At 46.8% G+C, this 21,631-nt stretch overlaps 1 protein-coding gene across 8 annotated transcripts in view; it reads right to left on the bottom strand.

Moving 5' to 3' along the window:
* Tox2 (TOX high mobility group box family member 2) overlaps window positions 1-21,631 on the bottom strand; it is a 104,075-nt gene that overhangs the window by 66,866 nt on the left and 15,578 nt on the right. For 6 of the 8 annotated variants that reach the window (XM_010631447.3, XM_033767122.1, XM_033767121.1 and 3 more), the window contains one exon: window positions 13,600-13,665. In XM_010631447.3, coding sequence (XP_010629749.1) covers window positions 13,600-13,665 — 66 coding nt within the window. Of the gene's footprint in view, window positions 1-13,599; window positions 13,666-14,739; window positions 14,815-17,264; window positions 17,489-21,631 lie in introns of those variants that run through there. The other 2 variants (XM_010631446.1, XM_033767123.1) reach the window with 2 other exon arrangements.

Raw genomic sequence — 21,631 nt, forward strand, 5'->3', positions numbered from 1 at the left:
AAAAAAAAAAAACAGTGACTATTCTCCTAGCTCCTAGCTCCTTTGCTATTTTACTTCTCTTACTTAAATTGCAAAACCTAACAAAATAACTATTACAGTACAGGCTGAGCTAGTTGCCTTACACCTATTTCTGGGCCTTTTAGCTAAACTGCAAAGTAGGCATTAACATTTCCGCTTTACAGAGGTGGAAAGAAAGGCCAAGAGAGGACAAGCGATCTGGTCAAGGTCGCACAAGAAGAACAGAGCAGATGCAGGAGCACACAGAGCACAGGACTCCATCTCTCACTGGAGCTCCTGGGGCTCCACACTCCTCCAGGCTGACAGGAAGAAGATGCCAGGCCTGGCAGGGCTATCTCCTCACTCCCAAGCCTTTCTTCCTCTTCACAGACTTGGGCTTAGAGGATGTGAGAGATGGAGAGATGGGCTGTCTGGCTCACAGCAGGGCCTCGGAGCAGTGATGAGCTGTGAGTCACGGGCCCTGGACAAACCAGTATGGTGGGATGGTGGAGGCTGCAGAGTAGGAAGGATTGTGCATCTCTGACAGGCTGGGAATGATCAGGAGGCATTTGTTTTGCTAATTTTGTGATTTTATAGGGACCTTTCTTGACACGTTGTAATGCAAGATGGTTCCAACAGCATCTTTTAGGGTTTGTATCTAGATGTCTCCCCAAAGTCTCATGTAATCATAGGCGGGGCTCTTGAACTATGATTGCATTAAAGGGGTGCTGTGCCTGACTTGTTGCTAGTAGGCAGGGTCTAGCTGGAAGATGAGGTTCCCTGGGGCTGCGATGTGGAAGGGTTTGTCTCCCTCCCTGGCTCCTCCTTGGATGTCTCTCCTTCCAGGTCACCACGCCCTGAGCAGCTAGCTCTCCTCCACCCAGACCACTCCACTGTGCCTTCTTGCCTCAGAGCTGGCCAACTATGGACTAAACCTGTAAGCCAAAATTAGCCTCTCCTTCTTTAAGTTGTATTTGGCATTGTGTCTCAGGAAACTAACAGGCAGCATCTTTTCACTTTCACCCCTAAACATCTGATCATTAGCTAAGAGAGCTGAGTGGCCTCCCCTGTGCTCAATTTTTCTGATGCTGCACCTGACTCCCAAGCCCATTGCATCCTGGGCAGGTGATTTTAGTCTTTCCATCCGTGTACTTGGTATAATGTGGATACTTTAATAGCACCTCAGTCTAACTACCATTTGCCACGTACCAAGCACTGGAATAAGGACCCGAGGTATAAAAGCATCCGTCTACTTTGCCCTGTATCACTCAGAAGGACTTCTAACAATGACACCGAGTCTCAGGAAAATCGGTTACTTGTCCAAGCTTCCCCAGCCATGAAGTGTCAAGACCAGAAATTGTGGTTAAATACATTCTCGTATCATTAGCCTTTTAACCCATCCAACCGATAGCACTTCTCTACTGTTGCCCAGGGGCTGGATTCATTCTCAGGACCCCTTCCACCAGAGGGAACTAAAAATCCTGCCCCTCAGCAAGGAGGGAAAGGTCAGTCTCTGACCTTTTGGACAGAGTGCTGTCTCTCCTAGGCCAATCTCTAGGTCTCTAGGTACAACCTGGAAGGTCCCCCAGAGATACTGAGCAGGGCTCATTCACAGATGCAAAACCCAGGGCCCAGCGAGGCCACATGACCCATCCACAGGCACACAGGGAAAGAGGCTGAAGAGGGACAAACCCCGGCTCCTGGCCCTCCAGAAATTAAGAGCCTGGTGCCATTCTGAAAACGTCCCCATATCTGGCCTCATTTCTAATTTTTGGTCATCAGATGAGCGCACACATAGCAGGAGACAGATGCATAAAATCAGGGGTTGCCCTTCTCCAGCAAAGAGCCCGGCCCCACGGCGGATGCTGAAACCAAGGTGGCTAGGGGGAGGGGCGTTTTTAAAGGAAAATCCTTGAAATTGCATTTCCCCCCCATACACCACCCTCATTGTTTCCATCCCATTTAGAAAGAGTGAACGTTTCCTGGGATTCAATTTCTCTCATAATAGTTGGAAGGAAACACAACTATATGCTGTAAACATTCACTGCATTGTATGAAGAATGTGTTCATTACAGGGGAGGCACAATAAATGCAGAGCAAAGTCCTGCCCCAAACCCATCCCCTAATGCCTTCCTGACCATGCTTTCAAATATTTAAACATCTCTCAAGTGGAAATCCAGAGCTTTAAAATAAATATATTTTTAGCCACTGGGATGCAAAATTAAGACGGGGAGATGTAAGTACCAACTCCTTCGCAGCAGTTCTCTGTCCATGAAAACCAGAGAGACAAATGCATTTTTCCTGAGCATGTGTTTAAGGCAGAGGGGAGACAGCTTATTAGTTCAGTGTGACATCTCCTCCGTTCTTTCCATTTCCACTCGATGAGGTTCTTCCCCTCCTTGCATTTTATTCTCCAGCTGTGAACTGATATTACATTTCATCCGATGTGAGCCAAATCTATGGCCTTGAAGCAGTTTCCTTTAAGGCCCTGCATATTTATGCAGAATTCATGAATCATGTTCCGATAACACAACCGTAATTATTTTTAAAGTGTGATGTTTGTGGCTTTAATAGGAAATGCTTGCAAAAGGCCTTTTCTCTTTGATTGTTTGTAATCTTAGCAGTAATCGCTGCCACTGCCTTCATGCACCGCAGCGGCCAAAACACAATTTCATTTTAATCTGAATCGCGAGCTCTTCACCCAGCTTTTAATTAAAGCAATAAAAGCCATGTCGTCTTTGCCCTTTACAATGTACACAGACGCAGAGGCCAGAGTTACTCTGCCTAGAATCTTAGATTTCAACAGCGGCAGGAGGTTCTCCTGCCTCCCTGTCTGTGCGCGACTGGCTTTGTTTCCGGGAGCTTCAACTAACTCTATCTCTTGGGACTGCAGTTTCCTCATCTGCACAATGGGACAGCAGCAGTACCTCACGGGGAGTCAAAGTGAGGAGGAGCAAATGAGACCAACCATGTAAAACATCTGGCTGCAGGGCCTGAGCCCAGGAAGTTCACAGAACATTTTTGTTTGTTTGACTGTTTTTGAGACAGGGTCTCACTACGTAGTTCAGGCTGACCTTCAATTCACTATTTGGTCAAGGCTGGCCTCAAACTCGTGGCGATCCTGCCTCAGCCTCCCGAGCGCTGGAATAACAAGCATGTGCCACCACGCCTGGCTTCTGTAAATGTTAATTGTCACCAACACAATCATCACTTAGACCTGGGAAAACCCACGCATATGAGGTTCAGCAAGACACCAACAGAAGCCTGTCAAAGTGAGGAGGAGCAAATGAGACCAACCATGTAAAACATCTGGCTGCAGGGCCTGAGCCCAGGAAGTTCACAGAACATTTTTGTTTGTTTGCCTGTTTTTGAGACAGGGTCTCACTACGTAGTTCAGGCTGACCTTCAATTCACTATTTGGTCAAGGCTGGCCTCAAACTCGTGGCGATCCTGCCTCAGCCTCCCGAGCGCTGGAATAACAAGCATGTGCCACCACGCCTGGCTTCTGTAAATGTTAATTGTCACCAACACAATCATCACTTAGACCTGGGAAAACCCACGCATATGAGGTTCAGCAAGACACCAACAGAAGCCAAAGAAACAGAATGGGAAGAACCATGGACTCAGCTTCTGCCCCTGACCCAGCACACATTCTGGGCATCCCACACCGCCTCTTACAGGATGAGGCCTCCAGTTCAAGGCTGCAATGCTGGCCAGATCCATCTACTGCCTCCCAACAGAGCTGTCTGGCCACCTAGGTGTACGTAGCGCTGGAATAACAAGCATGTGCCACCACGCCTGGCTTCTGTAAATGTTAATTGTCACCAACACAATCATCAGTTAGACCTGGGAAAACCCACGTATATGAGGTTCAGCAAGACAGCAACAGAAGCAAAAGAAACAGAATGGGAAGAACCATGGACTCAGCTTCTGCCCCTGACCCAGCACACATTCTGGGCAACCCACACCGCCACTTTAACAAGCATGTGCCACCACGCCTGGCTTCTGTAAATGTTAATTGTCACCAACACAATCATCAGTTAGACCTGGGAAAACCCACGTATATGAGGTTCAGCAAGACAGCAACAGAAGCAAAAGAAACAGAATGGGAAGAACCATGGACTCAGCTTCTGCCCCTGACCCAGCACACATTCTGGGCAACCCACACCGCCACTTACAGGATGAGGCCTCCAGTTCAAGGCCGCAATGCTGGCCAGATCCATCTACTGCCTCCCAACAGAGCTGTCTGGCCACCTAGGTGTACACCTGATCCGAGTGGTAAGAGAGACGACCAGGCATCCTCAGGGATTGATAAGGAAGGTTGCTGCAGAGACTCAGTGGTGGTACTCCGGAGCAATTGCAAGAACCTATTACTAAGTTCAAAGCTCTGGTGCGTCGCCTGTGTGTGGGTGGGTGTGAAGCCCTCGGAGCCTCTTTTGTAGCGTGGGAGATGTCAGCTTTTATAGCCCTGGAACTACACCCCAGTGTTGATCTGGTAGCATCCACACACACTGAAGGAAAATTGGGGAAAGGATGCACTCATATTTGTTGGTGTTCACCATACTCTAGAGACGTGGGGCTTCCTGCAGAGCACCCCAACTGTAATCCCCCAAGACACTTACAAACATTTCTGGGAATACGCTCATTCTCACTGTAGAAAGAGCAGTCTCCCATTTCCCAGTGGCATCTTAGAACATGCCCTCCACCCTCCTGATATCCACTTGGTCTTATCTCCTTCTCCCCCCCCATTCAGAGGGGCCCTGATCCATCTCCCATTCAGCACCCAGCCCCTCATGTGGCCCCTATGCACCCAGCCTTCAACTCTGGCTTCCTGTCCATCTACCTCCAGCCTCCCCCCAGGTTGCTTTAGCTCAGCCACCATGTGGATGCTGGAGTATCTGCCCCTCACCTCCTAGGAGCTTCTTTTGTCTGCTGCCTCAGCTCTCTGCTCCCTGAACACACCGGGGAGCCTGTCAATGTGCACAGCTGCTCATTAAAATCACCTGCTTCTAAGGTGTTTTCCCCAACCACCTTTTCCCTCGTCTGCTGCATGGGACTCTCCCAGCCCCGAGGCACCCCCCAAACCACCACCTTTGCTCAGCACCCACCCTGGATCCTTATCTCTCATATCAGTCTTTTGGGCAAAAAAGTCCGAGTGTCTTTCTGCTACACCTGCCTGGCAAATCCCTCATCCTGGGTTAAGCCACCAGTCTGCCCTCACAGCACTTGCACCACAAGCTCATTCTCCTATGGGCCACAGCAGACATCCAGACCCTGTGCTCTCTTCTCCGACGCCCAGGACCCTGACTTTCACCCAGTCACCTGCCCACCGGCTCTCCCACAGAAGACAGGTGCCTCTGGGGGCTGATGTCCCCTGCTTCCATCTGCAAAGGCACACATCATTTCTCTGTTTCTCATCCTCACCCCACTCCCAGCTGAGTCCAGAAACTCCTATGAGCAGCACCCACCCACTCCCACCTGCTCTGAAAACAAAGCACCCATTCACCTTTCCTTATCCTGATCCCCAAGCTTCGTGTGCTCTCCTGGAAACCTTTCCTTGATGATTAAATGTTCTAGATTTTCATCTTCTTGAAAATCCCTTCTGTGAAGTCCTCGTCTGCCTTTGCCCTTGTCCTGCATGGCTACATTCCTCACAGGCGTTTTCTGTACTTCGTGTGTGCATGTCCTCACCTCCCTTCCTCCCAGGGCCGGAAGAGTTCCACGCGGACCCACAGGACCTGCACTCGGCCCTCTACACATCCAAATTGCTGCCTGAGCTTCAAAATGGGCTTTTTGTTTAAATTATTGGACTTACTTTAAGTTTTATGCTACTCATTCTCTCAGAAATGTGACCGATCGAGCCCTTCTTCCTTGTTTAGACTTTATTTAACTTTCTGAAACTGTAATAAATTCCCATAGTTTAGAACCCTCTTTCTATGATTTGGACCTTGACCATCCCTCAAAGGCCAGTGTGATAAAGGCTTGTGACGCCCAGGACCCTGACTTTCACCCAGTCACCTGCCCACCGGCTCTCCCACAGAAGACAGGTGCCTCTGGGGGCTGATGTCCCCTGCTTCCATCTGCAAAGGCACACATCATTTCTCTGTTTCTCATCCTCACCCCACTCCCAGCTGAGTCCAGAAACTCCTATGAGCAGCACCCACCCACTCCCACCTGCTCTGAAAACAAAGCACCCATTCACCTTTCCTTATCCTGATCCCCAAGCTCCGTGTGCTCTCCTGGAAACCTTCCCTTGATGATTAAATGTTCTAGATTTTCATCTTCTTGAAAATCCCTTCTCTGAAGTCCTCATCTGCCTTTGCCCTTGTCCTGCATGGCTACATTCCTCACAGGCGTTTTCTGTACTTCGTGTGTGCATGTCCTCACCTCCCTTCCTCCCAGGGCCGGAAGAGTTCCACGCGGACCCACAGGACCTGCACTCGGCCCTCTACACATCCAAATTGCTGCCTGAGCTTCAAAATGGGCTTTTTGTTTAAATTATTGGACTTACTTTAAGTTTTATGCTACTCATTCTCTCAGAAATGTGACCGATCGAGCCCTTCTTCCTTGTTTAGACTATTTTTAACTTTCTGAAACTGTAATAAATTCCCATAGTTTAGAACCCTCTTTCTATGATTTGGACCTTGACCATCCCTCAAAGGCCAGTGTGATAAAGGCTTGGTTGACATCCTGCACTACTGGGGTGGTGGAACCTTTAGGAGGTGGATCTAGTGGAAGGAATGAAGATCTGGGGTTGGGGTGGGGGCCATGCCCTAGCAGGGGATATTGGGATCTGCGGCCCATCGTATTGCTCTCTGCTTCCCAGATGCCATGAGGTGAACAGGCCACATGTTTCTTCCACCTGTTTCCACCATGATGTACTGTGTCACCACAGATCTGGAGCAATATGGCCAAGTAACCATGGACTGAAACCTCTGGAACCACAAGCCAAAGTGAGCCCTTCCTCCATGTAAGTTGATTATCTCAGGTATTTTGTTAGTCATGGAAAATTGACTAATAGTGTCCTGAACATTGAGACAGTGAAATGTCTCTTCTCTGCCCTTGTCCAGTTTCTGCAACACACGAATATACCTGTGCATACACATACACGCCCATATCCACATGCACATACAGACACACAGGAAGAACAAAGCCACTGTCATTAGTTTACATGTATCCTTCCAATTACATTACTCAAATACCAAGATATGAAATCAGCCATAATTACCCGTTCTGTATGAATAGTAACATACTAAACTTGCTGTTTTATATCTTGCTTTTTCCCTTAAATAATAATATACTGTATCTGCTGGGCATTTAGGTTGTTTCCAACATAGTGTCATTATAAATAATACCAAAATGAGCAATATTGAATATGTCATTTTTCATGTGTGATATATGTGCACACATGATCAAGGAGAGTTACTGGTTTAATGGTCAAAGCATTTGTAATTTTGGTAGATGTGGACAATTTGTCCTTCTTAGTTGTTATACAATTTATTCTCCTCACAAAAATTTATTAAATCTATTTTCCCACAAGAACTCTGATATAGTGTGTTATCAAACCTTTGGATTTTTGTCAGTCTGATAGGTAAAAATGGTAATTTTAAGTTATTTATCATATGAGCTATTCTTAACATCTATTCAAATATTTAAAATCCATCTGTATTTCCTTTTCTGTAAACTGTTGGTTCACATTTCTTTTCCTTTTTTCTACAAGGTTTTTGAATTGATTTCTAGTAACTACATATTTAAAAAGTTAGTCTTTCAACTATGTCATGAGTTTAAAATATTCTTGCCATTTTCCTTTTTTTTTTTTACTTTACTTATGATGTTTTGGCTATACAAAAGTTGTTTTACATTAGTTTACAGTCTAGTTTTTAAGTCTTTTCTCCTGAGGCTTTTGAGTCATAAAATTATATTAAAAGTTGTTTTGCTAGTGCCTTTATGGTTTCCTTGAATACATTTAAATCTCTGATTTACTTAAGAAAAATTCTTTTGATAGGGAAGGACTATGGCTCCAGTATCATTTCTTCCCTGACCCCAACCTCTGCTTGAAACACTGCCCTTGGTTTCTAAGACTCCATGTTCTCCTACTTCCCAAGCCACGCTTTCTCATGGTCTTCTCTACTTTGCCTTTGGATGTTAGAGCTCAGCATTTAAGAGTAACTGACACTTCACTCTTCTTACTCTTCCTTACAGTCTCCTTAAGTCCCATCTACACCTAGAGTTTTGACCATTCCCATGAGCTCCAGACTTGGAAACCATTTACCCACTTGGAATCTCCATCAAATAAGGATCTTAAATGTCATCCAAATCTTACCTCATTGAGCCTGCGCCTCTCTACCCCTTCCCTGTCTTAGGACATGGTATCACCATGCTGAAAAATGGGCCCATGCTAGTACTGCACGTAGGTAAGTTAATTAGATATCTTGTAGGCTGATGGGGCCAGCCCAGGAGGAGCCAACTTGGAGGACAATCAAGACACATTCACTGAAGGCCAGAATGGTAAAAGGACAGAAACTACTTTACCTTTGTGCTTCCCCTGAGGACTAATAGCAGCGAATGATATTCCAAATAGGTTTCAATCACCTGGGTTGCGGGCCTAGGTCTTAACCCAGCCTTTCCAGGAAATATCCCTGACCTCCACCCTTACTGAAAATCCTTGTATGCTTGCAATGTGACTAGCTCCCCCATACATTTTTGTACCCGGAATTGAACTCGGGTCCTTGCGCTTGCGAAGCTGGCAGAAACACTTTGATTCCCACTTAATCAATATTACCTGGGTGACTGTACTTGTATTCTTACTGGTTGGTCATGGTTTTGCTCCACCTCATGCCCACTTTGTAATTTTCCATCGGGTCTTATAGTTTTGTCCCACTTTGTATCTGCCACACTACATGGCTTTGCTGTATAAAACATTTTTGAAAAGTGAGGCGAGTGGGCAACTCATTTTCCGGTCCCCCTTCTGTCTCTCTTAGACAGAAGCTTTCTTTCCCTCAATAAATTTTTCCTACTCTTAACTTCCATTGTTCCTAGAATTCATTCTTCGATTTTTAAAGGACATGAACTTACATTTCAGATATCTAGCAGGTTTGCGAGTTACATCTCTTCCCCCGGATTACTAGGAGCCCAGGAGTCATCCAGGACTCCTCCATGTTTCTCTCCCTCTGCATCCATCACTGTCACATTTCAGATCATCTATCTGTCTCCATCTCTGCCTCTGCCAAAATCCATAACTATTACCATACTTTCCCAATTAGTACTCCGGGGCCCGGTTTTTCCCGGTCTCTCTATGACCACTCATGCTACTGGGAACTTTTAAAACTGCAAATCTGATCACGCCATTCCATCTCAGTTCGACTCCTCACAATTCTCTCTTTCATAAACATATGTACACTTGAGTACACACATACACAGTTCTTTCAACAATCTTTAGGAAAAACTCAGATCTTTTGCAGAATCGTATTTAGAGCCACGAGAATAGAAAACTCTACTCACAGCCAGGAAGTCATAATGAGGAGCTGTTATTTGTAGTGTCCCTGAAGGAACAAACAGGCATGGGGGGGTGTGAAAATAGCTAGGGGGATTCCCATCAGAAGAAAGAGACACAGAGGTGATCAGAGACTCATCTTGTGTGACCAAAGCATCATTTATGGTAATAAAAACAATAAAAATAAATCACAGCTAGTTTTTCTGAACACTAATACTTTGCATACTCTCTTAGTTTAGATTCCCTTGAAGTAGAACCCGAGTGGGGAATTCCTATGAAGGTGGCAGCACAGGACTCTCAGGAGAGGGGACAGAGTGGGACAGATCTGGGCAGAACAAGATTGTGCTCTCAGGTGGAGCTCCTTGGAAGCCACAGAGTTGGTCACCCTTTGAGAAAGTAAGGTTGGCTTTCAGACCACCACCCACACCTCCTTCCTGCTCATAGTTCCTATTTGGCACAGGTCAATTTTCCAGAGAAGGGGCACCTTTGAGCGGTTAGCTGTCAACACAGACATGGATGTGGGTGCCCTGGTTGGCAAAGAGAACCTAGGAAAGCACCAACAGAATTCGTAACCCACACCTCATTTCCTGTTCCTACCATCCCAAGAGGCAAGCATTAGTCCCCTCACCAGTAGGAAGCAGATATCATCTGCCTATGGGCATCTGGCCAAGGCTAGGGCAAGAGGAGCTGGAATTCAAATCCAGGTCTGCTGAGGCTCCAGTCTCCTTCCTTTCCTCTTCACTTCTTTCCAGGAAGTCTCGTTCTTCCTACAACACTGAACCAGGAAATGCCAATCCCTGTGACTCCTGGACAGGGCCTGCTCTCAGCAGGGGAAGAGCTGGTCTTTGCCAAGTCCTCCAGACCCCAAGGCGACCAATGGTCTGCAGCCCTACCTGAGAAATGTATCTCATTCTCAGGCCACCCAGGCAAATCTGGCACAAAAGAAACACAAAGTTCCTTGGAAGAGGGAGTGATAATTTGTGAAAGCTAAGGCAGTTACACAGGAATTTTGTGAAGACTTGCAAAAACACAATAATGGAGGTTTTGCAAAAGCAACCTCAAACCCATAAGAGCTGGTTTGAGAAGTTTTAAAAAGAGACACATTTGGCTAACATACACCCATGGGACCTTCAGTCTAGGCTGCAGTTTCCAAATAAAGATAGTGTTTCAGAAGAAGTATTAAAGAGCAGGTTTGTAAAGGTACAAGATCCCGATAATGAATGTAACTGTACTGTATACCTAAAATGTACCAATAAACTCGATGAGGAAAAATAAATAAATAAATAAATAAATAAAGAGCAGGTTTGTCACATGGTAAAATTGGACATTCTGGAAGCAAATGCTTTCCAGAAATGGCTTCCTACTCTTATCTAGACCTTGGACATTATAGGTGCCCAATACACATTTGACAAATGGGTGAAACTGGTATTCACTGTATTTATAAAATATATTTTATGACATTTAGAGGGCTTAGCTGCTGAATCCTCTGCTGACTATGAGGCCTTCATTTTGGTCACACCTTTATGTTAGTCCTTCAGCAACTGGGACAATACAATTCCTGCAGAGGACGAGGCTACACACCATAGGGCATTCACCTGTGTGAGTTCAAGTGAACACTAGGAGCGTTCGTCAAAGACTAAGGGCCAGGAAAGCCCCACTGAGCCACAAAGAGCTGCAGGCTCTGGATATGCCTGAGTTATTTTCAGAATAAATCAGTATGAACTACATTCCTTGTGTTTCCTACACATGGTGGTTTGTGGAAAACCCACAATGCTTTGCAACCCCTCTCATCAAGAGGTGCAATCTATTCCCCCTGTGGAGTGAAGGAGATCGGCAGCACCGTGTCTGGCAGAAAGGGAATGGATGGTTCCGTGACTCTCCAGCCACAGAAGTCCCAAATAGGTGATTACCTGGATATTGCGATTACCCCTCCACATCGGGCTCCACCTCCTTCAGGGCATATGAGACTGCATTACATTTTATCAACTCTCTCAAATTTATTTTTCACCCAGCTATGTAAAATAAACTTACACTTTTTTTTCTCCCCTGGGGGAAAAAAATATCCCCATTTTCAAGGTGGCTGTGAAGATCAACTAAAATAAATATCAAAAAAGGCTCTGTAAACCATGAAGCCAGGGGCAGAGAGCTGAGGGGACTACTATGAAGGGGTTGGGGGAAGAGAGAGGGCATTTATTTGTTCCAATCTGCTTCTCAAGCACTGTTTTCCATTGCTGGCCAAGTCTAAAGCAGACACAGCCTGGAGTCCCTCTTTCCCTTCTAGGTAGAAGGACTTTTCCCACATTTTCTACCAGAGTTGGAAGAGTTAATATCTAGATGTCTCTCCATGAGACTCATGTGCTTATAGATAGGGATTTTGGGAGGTGACTGGATTACGGGGGCTAAAAGCTGACCTGCTGTTAGGGAGTGGGGTCGGCTTGGAACAGGCAGGTCACCAGGGTGTGGCCTAGAAGGTTTACCTGCCCCTAGCTTCACTTTCTGCCTCCTGTTGACCATGCCACAAGCAGCTCTCCTCTGCCTTGCCCCTCTGCCGTGCCATCCTGCCTTAAGGCCAGCAGGTATGGGCTGAAACGTGAACCAAAATAAGCCTCTCCTCCTTTAAGTTGTGGGTGTCAGGTATGTTGTCCCAGTGACAAAGAAAGTGACTAAGACAGAGCCTGGACTAATTTCACCACAGTAAAGTTCGAAAGCCAGGGCTCAATGCAGTAACAAATGCTATTGCATTAGACAAGACTAAGATGAGATGTTCAGATGTGAGCTCTGGTCTTCTGCGATGCACATTTCCAAGCTGACTATGGACAATTAAATGACATTAGTGGATGCTTCCAGGACCTGAGGTCTTGTCCACCGGTCTTGCAGGCTGGCACATGTAAAGCAATAAAAAGGCAGCTTTGCAGCAGCAGCATGAAACTCACATGGGGACAGGCCAGAGAAGGGGCATGGTGTTGCGGCCCCAGCAAGAACATCTCTGCCAAGGCAGGGAAAGGAGTGAAGTGCTTTCTTTGCAGCTGTCCCACTATACGTTTCTCACTGGCACTACCCTCTAAAGGCCACAGACCCACATCTTACTTGTCTGTGGCTCCACAGCATTTGTCAATGTCTGTGAATGAATGGGTTTCTGTTTTCTATCTGGAAAATATGAACCCACCCCGAGGCTGAGGGGCCCCCCATCTTGGGCTGCCACAGCAATAGACAGCGGTGGATGGCTCCAGGACCAGACTTGTCTTCCAGCTCCCAGGGTTGCTCAGCAGCTATTCACTCTTCAGCCCCTGTCTAACACCCTGAGCTGGGGCTCCCCTTGTGGGCTTCAATGCCTCAGAAACCATCCTCTGTGATGCCACAGCCTATAGTTAGCCTCCTCAGCATCCCAGCCTACAGTGAGGACCCTCTTCTGCACCCCAGACTATGGGAAAGACTCTCCTTGGAGTCACAACCTACAGTGAGGACCCTCCCCAGCATCCTGGCCTATGGGAAGGATGCTACTTGATGAAAGAATATTTTCATCTCTTGGTGGGAAATTTTATTCCAGCTTGCATCTGTGACCCACAAAGAGCTGGACTGGAGTTGGGACAGCCCTGCCCAGGGAGTGCTCGGCCCCCTTCACCACCAGGAAGGACCTTACAGGAAGCCTCTGCTCTCCTTCCTTTGGGCCCTGTCCACAAGTCTCCCCAGTGTCCTCAGACCGATACCTCCAGGTGGGTAAGTGACCTGCATGGGCATGTCTGACCCACCTGAGAATGTGTTCCCATGGGTGCTGTGTCAGAGGCAGGCAGCAACAGGGAGCACAGGACATGCCTACTCACTGATGCTGAAGTTTGCCCTGAGTGTGGGGAATGTGAGAAACACAATCCAAGTTTCACCAGGTCTTTAATGGTGTGCATTTGAAGTCAATAGCAGTCTGGTTGATTTACAGAAAATGTAGTCTCAGTTTGACTGTCCCTTTTAAGGACTCAACTGATATTCTTGAACATCTGAATGAGTACAGGTGTGAGCTGTGCCCCCCTACTCAGCATCCCTCCTTCCTCTACCCAGCAGCCCAGCAGCAGCCAGCCCAAAGCTCAGACGCTGGCTCAGGGAGGAGGAGCACCCACCTGGCCAGTTGATAGGAGCTCTGGGTTTCCGTCACTCATCCCCACGTAGGCACTGTCACCATCAAACTAGAACAGAGAAAGAGAAGCAGCTCTGATTAAAATGTTGTCAGGGAAGCACCAGGAGAAGCAGCCAGAGGTCAGGAGACTGTGTGCTGCAGGGCTGGGACTGCGGGTCTGCAGAAGTAAAACTCGGAGCCCAGGGTGCTGAGGCTCTGTTTCAGCAGGGCTCCCTGCAGGGTGGAAGGTACAGCCCCTGTCCTGTGGTCCCTAAGAGCTCAGGTTAGCACCATTAATCACATGTAGGATGGAGACAGGAAACCCTTTGGCCCTCCACACTTTGTCCATAGATATTGCAGGCTGCTTTGTTGAAATTCCTTTTTCTTTTTCTTTTTTTTCTTTTTTTTATTCGTACCGGGGATTGAACTCAGGTCCTTCCGCTTGCAAGGCAGGCAGCCAAACTGCTGAGCTAAATCTCTGGCCCGCAGGCTGCTTTGTTGAGCACTGATCCCTCACCTCTGGAAGTATGCAAAGACCTCAGCCAAAGCGATGCCAGGCAGTGTGGACCGGCTTTCTCCAGAGACAGGACCATGACAGCCTGCCCTAGACATGCCCCCCAGTTCTTTACCCTCTACCCTATCCCGTTCTAGTCCCTGAGCCATTTGTAGCCACAGGCAGTGAGGAATGCGGTAGAAACCATGCAGAGGAACTACAGTTCTGAGTTCAAGAAACTGCCAGGCCTGGATCCAGGAAGAATTCGCCACAGCAAGGAGCAGTTACAGTATGACAAATGCTGCTATCAGGCCCCAGCTCCCTCTTCACTCTGACATGTGACAGAGTAGGTGTCTGAGGTTCCTCATGGTCACCAGGGACAGTGAGAATAGCCTCTCTTCATAGGATATTGCAATTTAGAGCGCTTTACTCACGTGTCACTATGGACCACATGTCACTCAATTCCAGGTGGTTCCCTCCCTTGGGCTAGGTGTCTGGGACAGGGATCCCAGAAGCAGAACTGCAGCAAGGGTTCAATGCATGTGACTTTTGAGGACATGCTCCTTAGGAATAACTTGTAAGGTTGGAAGGGAAGCAGGACCCACAAGTAGCTGAAGCTAAGCAAGGAGGTGGTCTCGGCTGGAGTCTCACCTCAGCCTGATCCCAGGTAGCTCTGGAGCATGGATTGTACCGCACAGTTTGTCCCAGCATGGAGGAATGGGTGGCCTCCTGCAGTCCGTGTACATCGGTCACTGGGTGTGAGCTGGCCTTAGGAGACACGGGGAGGTGTGACTTTCTGTGCAAGGTGGCCCCCACTGGACCAGGGACAATCATTCAGAGGATTATACTGCTCTGAGCCATTTGCAGCCAGTGCAATAACAGGTGGGCATTTTGTTTTAACTGAACGATTTATTATAATATATTCACATGATCAAAAAATTCCAGAAGTACAAAAGGTGACAGTGAAAAGTATCCTTCTCATCCCATCTCCCAGCCAGCCAGCCACTGTCCCTCCCCAGAGGCAACCATGCCGACAGCTTTCCTGCATGCTCTCATAGACCGTGTGCACTGACACATTTTTCTAGTTACTTCTTCCACCCAAACGACAGCACACCACGCACACTGCTTCACACCTTATCTTTCTCATAGCGACACATCCGAGGAAATGCTGTACAGAAGAACATACTTCTTTCTCCTGGTATCTAGTATTTCACAGTAAGAGTGTTATATACACATTAGCTGGCTGAGCAGATGGACAGTTGCCCTGTTTCTAGGATTTTGCAATTCCAACACGGTTTTCATGAGTATTTGCATACATTCATCATTGTGCAAGGATATGAGTTGGTCTGCAGGATTGATTTGTATAACTGTGGGACCCAGCAGGATGTGCATTCATAATTCTGGTAAACATCACCAAGCAGTCCTCAGACAGACAGGAAAACTCCACACTTCTACAACCATGCAGGAGATGTCAGCCCATGGTGCTCCTGCCAGAGGCTTTGTTCAACAATTGACTTAGATGTCAGCTTCACCATGGGGGCTCTGGGAGTCCGCCTCCACCGCTACCACCTGCCCTGCCTTACTTTATTTTTGTTGTTGTTGTTGTTGTTGCTCCCCATACCTTCTAGCTTTTCCTAACCTTTACTTATTTAGCATTTTCATTGCTTAAAATTGGATTCCCCTACTACACCAGAGGGTCCTGGGAGCCAGGAACATTAGCCTGTCCGTACACTGATGCCTTCCAAGTTCTTAGAACACTCTTGCATGGAGTAGGTGCTCAATAAATTCTTCTTGAGTGACTGAAGGAAGCAGACAATTCAGATTGGCTCTTACCAGGCCAGTCCTCCTATGTAGGCAGTGAGTACTGGTGGTTTCCCCCCCGAGACAAACACGGGCAGTGTTCTTTGGTGACTGCTGGATTACTGGAAGAAAGGGCTGTGCCATATCAAGAGGCGGGGCACTGACCCCAAACGCAGGACCCCCGAAGCACATGCTTTGAGGCCCCCCAGAGGCTACTTCCTCCAGGAGACCTGCCATGCTCTCTTCCTTCTCGCTGCCCTTCTTACAACACAGATTGTCCCACACCTATCATTAGCCCAGAGGAGAAGTAACATGGGGGCTGGACTTGTGTCCTGCTCATCTCTGAAGGTCAGTGAAGGATATCAGCCTGGCATCGGGAATGAGACAGTGATTTGAGCAGGGTAGGGGAGCTTGCAACAAAACTCTTGGGTACCGTTTGATTTGTCAACATAGCTGTTTATTGTTTTGATAAAAGTGAAACTTTCTTAAAAACTGTGCATAATTTATAAATATATTCTAATAGAAATAATTAAATGGAGGTGGAGGAGGACTGTTTAACCAGGTATTTGAAACATTTTTCTAAATCAGTAGTAAGCAAACACTATGGTGTAGATTTGAAATACAAGATGTAACAGAACAGAAGGAAACATGGCCCCCCAAACCTGTGTAATATCTACCATTTATTAATGTGGGCTAGAGCAGAGCCACCACACCACAAAGGTAGAGGCCACTGTTTGTCTCATTCCCTGGTGAACACAGTAGGCAACGGATAAACATTGAGTGAATGAATGAATATAGCCGGCACTAAGTGACGTGCTTCACATAAAAGATCTCATTTAATTCTCACAATGGCCCAGTGAAGAAAGTACCCTTTTCCCTGCTGAAACCAAGGAAACAGGTAGAATAAGGGTGAGTAGTTGTGAATGATTACACAGCTGGGGAGAGACCAGATCCAGTGATAAAGAGATCAAGGCTTTTCTAGATCTTTCCATAAAACCTAACAGAGGCTTGACAGTGTGTTCGAGGCTCAGGAGAGGCAGGGATTGATTGGAAAAGCCTGGGTCTGGGAAATGAAGCCGCTGGAAGTAGGTAAGGGAAGGGACAGAGGAGTCCCACAAGGTCAGCACAGCATGTCTCAAGAAGGCTTAAATCATTCATTCATTCATTCATTCAATCAACATCTAAAAAAGAGCTGCCACATGCCAGTAAAGCTTGCTTTTCTGGCTTTCAGGGGCTTGGTTGGGGGAGATTCCCAGCAGGGTCTTGTCTGCCTCTGTTGGGATCTCCCTGGGTGCCTGGCACAGTGCCCTGGAGCACGCTGGGCTGAACAGCTGTGGAGCGGAGCCCTGAGGTAGAGAGACCAGGTGTCTGCTCACCTCTGCCTGGGCTCTCTGTGGTAGAGTCCTTGTGGGGGTAGGGAGGAAGGAAGGGGACTCCAGGCTCTAGGGTTCCCTTTGGCTTGGCCTCTGGGGTGCGAAGGCCTGGGCTTCCTCCCTTAACCCTCCTGGTGTGAGTCTCTTCCTGAGGAAAGGAACGGCAGGCCAAGGAGATGCTCATGAAGTTTTCTCTTCCCTCTGACGCAGCAGCCACCTCCTCCTCTCTGCACACAGACAAGATGGAGAATGCTCAGGTCCATACCCACGGCCCAGCGGATGCTGACATGAACACAGCGGTGTATGGCATGCACAGTGTCCGTAAGCTTAGGGACACATGTGCACCACAAACCCGTGTTCCTGCGGGCCCATCTCACACCAAGCTCGGTGTTCCAGAGAACACTCAGTCGCACGTGTCCCACATCCGTGGATGACACAAAGCAACACAAGTAATGTGCACAGAGCTCCAGCACAAGTGTGCACAGTCACAGCCACTGCGCGTGACCCTACACAACACCCCCAGCGGGCGCACACGCAGGAAGGAGGGTCAGCCAGATATATGCGAACACATCGTGCGCCTGTCTGTGACTATCACATGCAACACACACACATGAACACAAAAGCACACTGCATGTGCACGGGGGACAAACGGCAAAGTGGCACATGGGTGGCATTCTGTGTGGATTTATACACAATCTATCAGTCCCTCAGCCGGAAATCTTTTTCTAATACCACACAACCTTCAGTATGCTTTAAAGATGAAAAAAAAATGTGTAGGGAGAAACAACAGCCTAAGAACTCCCATGAAACGTCAAGAGGAGAAACATCCTCTTACCACTGACTGGAGTAGATTAATTTTCCCCATTTCATATTCTAATTATAATTCCTTTTCCCATTGCCATCTTCAGTCCTCATTACAGCTGGAAGATTGTTCTGCAAAAGCCAGGCCTTCATCTTCTCTTCCCAAGAGTTTTGTCATGGAAATGAGTTTTGGAATCTGAAAGAACCCACATTTTCGCAAATATCGAATGTGTAGGGATAACCCTTTCGTGACAGCCACCAGGGACTTGCTCACAGACACTTCTAAAGGATCTGCCTCTCCCTATACAGTTTAGCCCCCTTGGAGAGGGGCCCTTGGGCCCCTATTCCAACAGCCACCCCCTAACCTCAGCACACCATTTTCCTCCAAAGGATTTTTTTTTTTATTTGAAGGGAAACTTTGCAAATAGACAATCTCAATGAAAAGTAAAGAGACCTGATCTTCGTCAAATCCCAGCTCTATCTGTCTTACCACAGGTAAGTTCCTGCTCCAGCCTAAGTTTTGACCCACAGTCACTGACCCGTGATGGATATAAACTAAATACCCGTGGGATGAACGCATGTGATAAGGCGTGGATGAAAGGGTAGAAGGGAATAAAGGTTAAGATGGATGTGTCGACAGATGGCTTGATAAGTAGATAGATGAATGAGTGGATGGACGATGGATGGATGGACTGGTAGAAGGGAATAAAGGTTAAGATGGATGTGTCGACAGATGGCTTGATAAGTAGATAGATGAAAGAGTGGATGAGTGAATGAGTGGATGGACGATGGATGGATGGATGGACACGTGGATAATGGGTTGTATAAATTAGCACTGCACAACAGAAAGACAATGCAAGTCTCAAATGGAAGCCATGTGTGTAATTTTAAATATTCTAGCAACTACGGTTTAAAAAGTAAACATAAACAGGTAAAATGAATCCAATGATATATTCTTAGCCCAAACATTTATAATATTATGATTTCAACATATAACCAACATAAACCTACACTTATGAATGAATTGGTTTATTAATGGGATGGAGGAGTGGATGACGGACGCAAGCATCCATCCAAGATAGTGGATGAGTAGATGGGTGCTGAGAGATGTGGGCTGAATGGTTGGGATGAGACAGAAAGCATGAATGGATGGATGAGACGGGATGGCTGAGTGCACGGGTACAGACAGGTATACGGGAAGATGACTGGGACTGTAGCTACATAAACAAGTGGACGTCGGGATGGGTTTGGGGTACCTGGATTGGTGACTGAATGGGAGGCTGCCTTCATGGATAGAATGGGTTGAATGGGTGAGAGGGGAGGTAGATGGGTAAATGAGTGAGTCTAGTGTTTGTCCCTCACTCTATTTACAGTTGCCCTGGATAATGTCACAGCTTCTCGGTGCTGCAACCTGTCACTGCCTCACATCCTCACCTTTAGCCAAGTTACTTCTGGGTTATCTTCCCCATTTGGCCTTCAAGTACCTCAAATTCTACACATTCAACACTGAGCTCATGACGTGTGTACAGACTTGCTTTTTCGCACTCTCTAATCACAGCAGAAGGTGTGCTTCCACACAATCCCACCTCTGTATCCCTAGGCAGCTCTGGACTCCACTCTTCCTATCCTCCCGTGATGGAGTCACCCTCAAAAGCTTTGTTCAGTTCCCCCACCAATCTGTCTTCTACCCTCCATATTTTTCAGCAATTGCTTCACTCCTCAGATCAACACTCTTCTGGGACTTCACTCACTTAGCAGTGGATCCAGACCCTCCATGACAACCAGACCTAAGCTTCAGCTCCTAGTGTCCTCGATGTTGGAGGAACTTACATGGCCCTTTTCTTTTACACGCTGATCCTGCATTAGCCCACAACATTTTCTTGCATTTCTCTGCTCACTGAGACCCAACTTTCCTGGGTCCTTTTTTGTTTCTTGGCTAGGTACTCCACCCAATAAATATACTGAGTTAGATAAAATATCATTAAATTAACTTCATCTGTTTATATTCTTGAGCTCAACCTGAAAGCCCCCATCCATGATCAGCTTTAGATTTAATTCACTTATGTTGTATAATAGACTGGGTAGCAGCATTGGTTCCTGAATCTGAGCATTGATTCCACCACATATTGGCTATAATCTTGAATTTAGCTTCTCTTTGTCTTTGTTTCCTTCTTATAAAACAGTAATGATGGCTGCTATTATTCCTACTTCACAAGGTTCGTGATATGTTATCAGATATCAGATATGACTTCACATCTGCAACAAAATGTTCAACAGTGTTAACTACTTTGACAGGTACCTAATTATTATCTATTATTATTGTTGGTATATGACAGGCTAATATCCTCTTATCAGTTCCCCACCCCAGACTAGCAGAAGACCTTGTCTATCCTCTGGGTACTCGACCTTCCCCGATTATCTATGTTGCACCCATACTGGCTTCCTTTCCTTCAGTCTGAAAGGTGAAGCATCCCCATCCTGTTCAATCCAGCCCTTTGGCCTTGACATCATCCCTCCCATGTCTGTCCCTCATTTATCTCATTCATGGTCTTGGGTCTAAGATCTAACTTAAATATGCTGATTCAGAGTGAAATCAGCCAGTGCCCTCATTGTGTCACGATGGTGTCAAAGGAACAGGATCTCAAACATTTTGTTGCTGTCTCCTGAAAAGTTGAAGAGATGTGATTAAATAATCACAGAGCACTGAAAAGAGAGGAAAGCAAAGGGATTCAGCCATTTGCTGAACAGTACCTAGTGGATGCTTATTGTGTGTCAGACATCGTGTCAGCTGCCGGACATACCATGACGATCAGGACACAGCCCCTAGGCCTACAGAGAAGCTGGCCGTTCTCAAGCTTCTTTCCTATTCTACCAATCTGTAAAGTAAAAGACAAGCCAATCTTTGGCCAAGCTGCAAACAAGTAATCACAAAGCTGATTTTGTGATTGGTCAGTGACAATTTTTAAATCTCTCCTCTTCTGAAAGTCAACTGATCAATAACAGTCTTACTCCAATAGCCCTACGTCCACAGCTGAGGACAGCCATCCCCAGAACCTCCTGTTTTTGAATATCCTTGTTATTCCAGAGCTCCATGCTTCCTCAAACCTTGCAAAGACCAGCTTTTGCTTGATTTAGAAAGACTGGCTCTGTAAAGTAAAGCAATGAATTCAGCTTCGTATTTCAGACATTGAATAATGGCCTCTTTCTTGACACATGTGACAAGGGCTAGAATAAGGTGAACATGGGAATAGAAACAGGGTGGAGGGCATTCAAGAGAAGAATTCTGAAAGCAGTGGCTTCGAAGCTCCATGATGTAGGACCCAAAGAGCAGGGAAGATGACATGTAGGACTACTATAAGCATGGGCTAGTGAGTACCTATTGTACACCAGCTCTGGTCCCAGCACTGTGCCCAGTCATCTCGTTGGAACCCCTGAAAGATCCCAAGGCTACCACAACCAGGCACATGGTGGAGACAAGCACAGTGAGACTCAGGATGCCGGGAGCTTGTCAAAGCCAGCTGGCCCCACTGAACCTGGCCTTGATCCCCGGTACCAAAGTAACATTTGTT

The sequence above is a fragment of the Fukomys damarensis genome, unplaced genomic scaffold (assembly GCF_012274545.1).
Source record: "Fukomys damarensis isolate Sample0158 unplaced genomic scaffold, DMR_v1.0_HiC HiC_scaffold_22, whole genome shotgun sequence".
Lineage (NCBI taxonomy): Eukaryota > Metazoa > Chordata > Mammalia > Rodentia > Bathyergidae > Fukomys > Fukomys damarensis.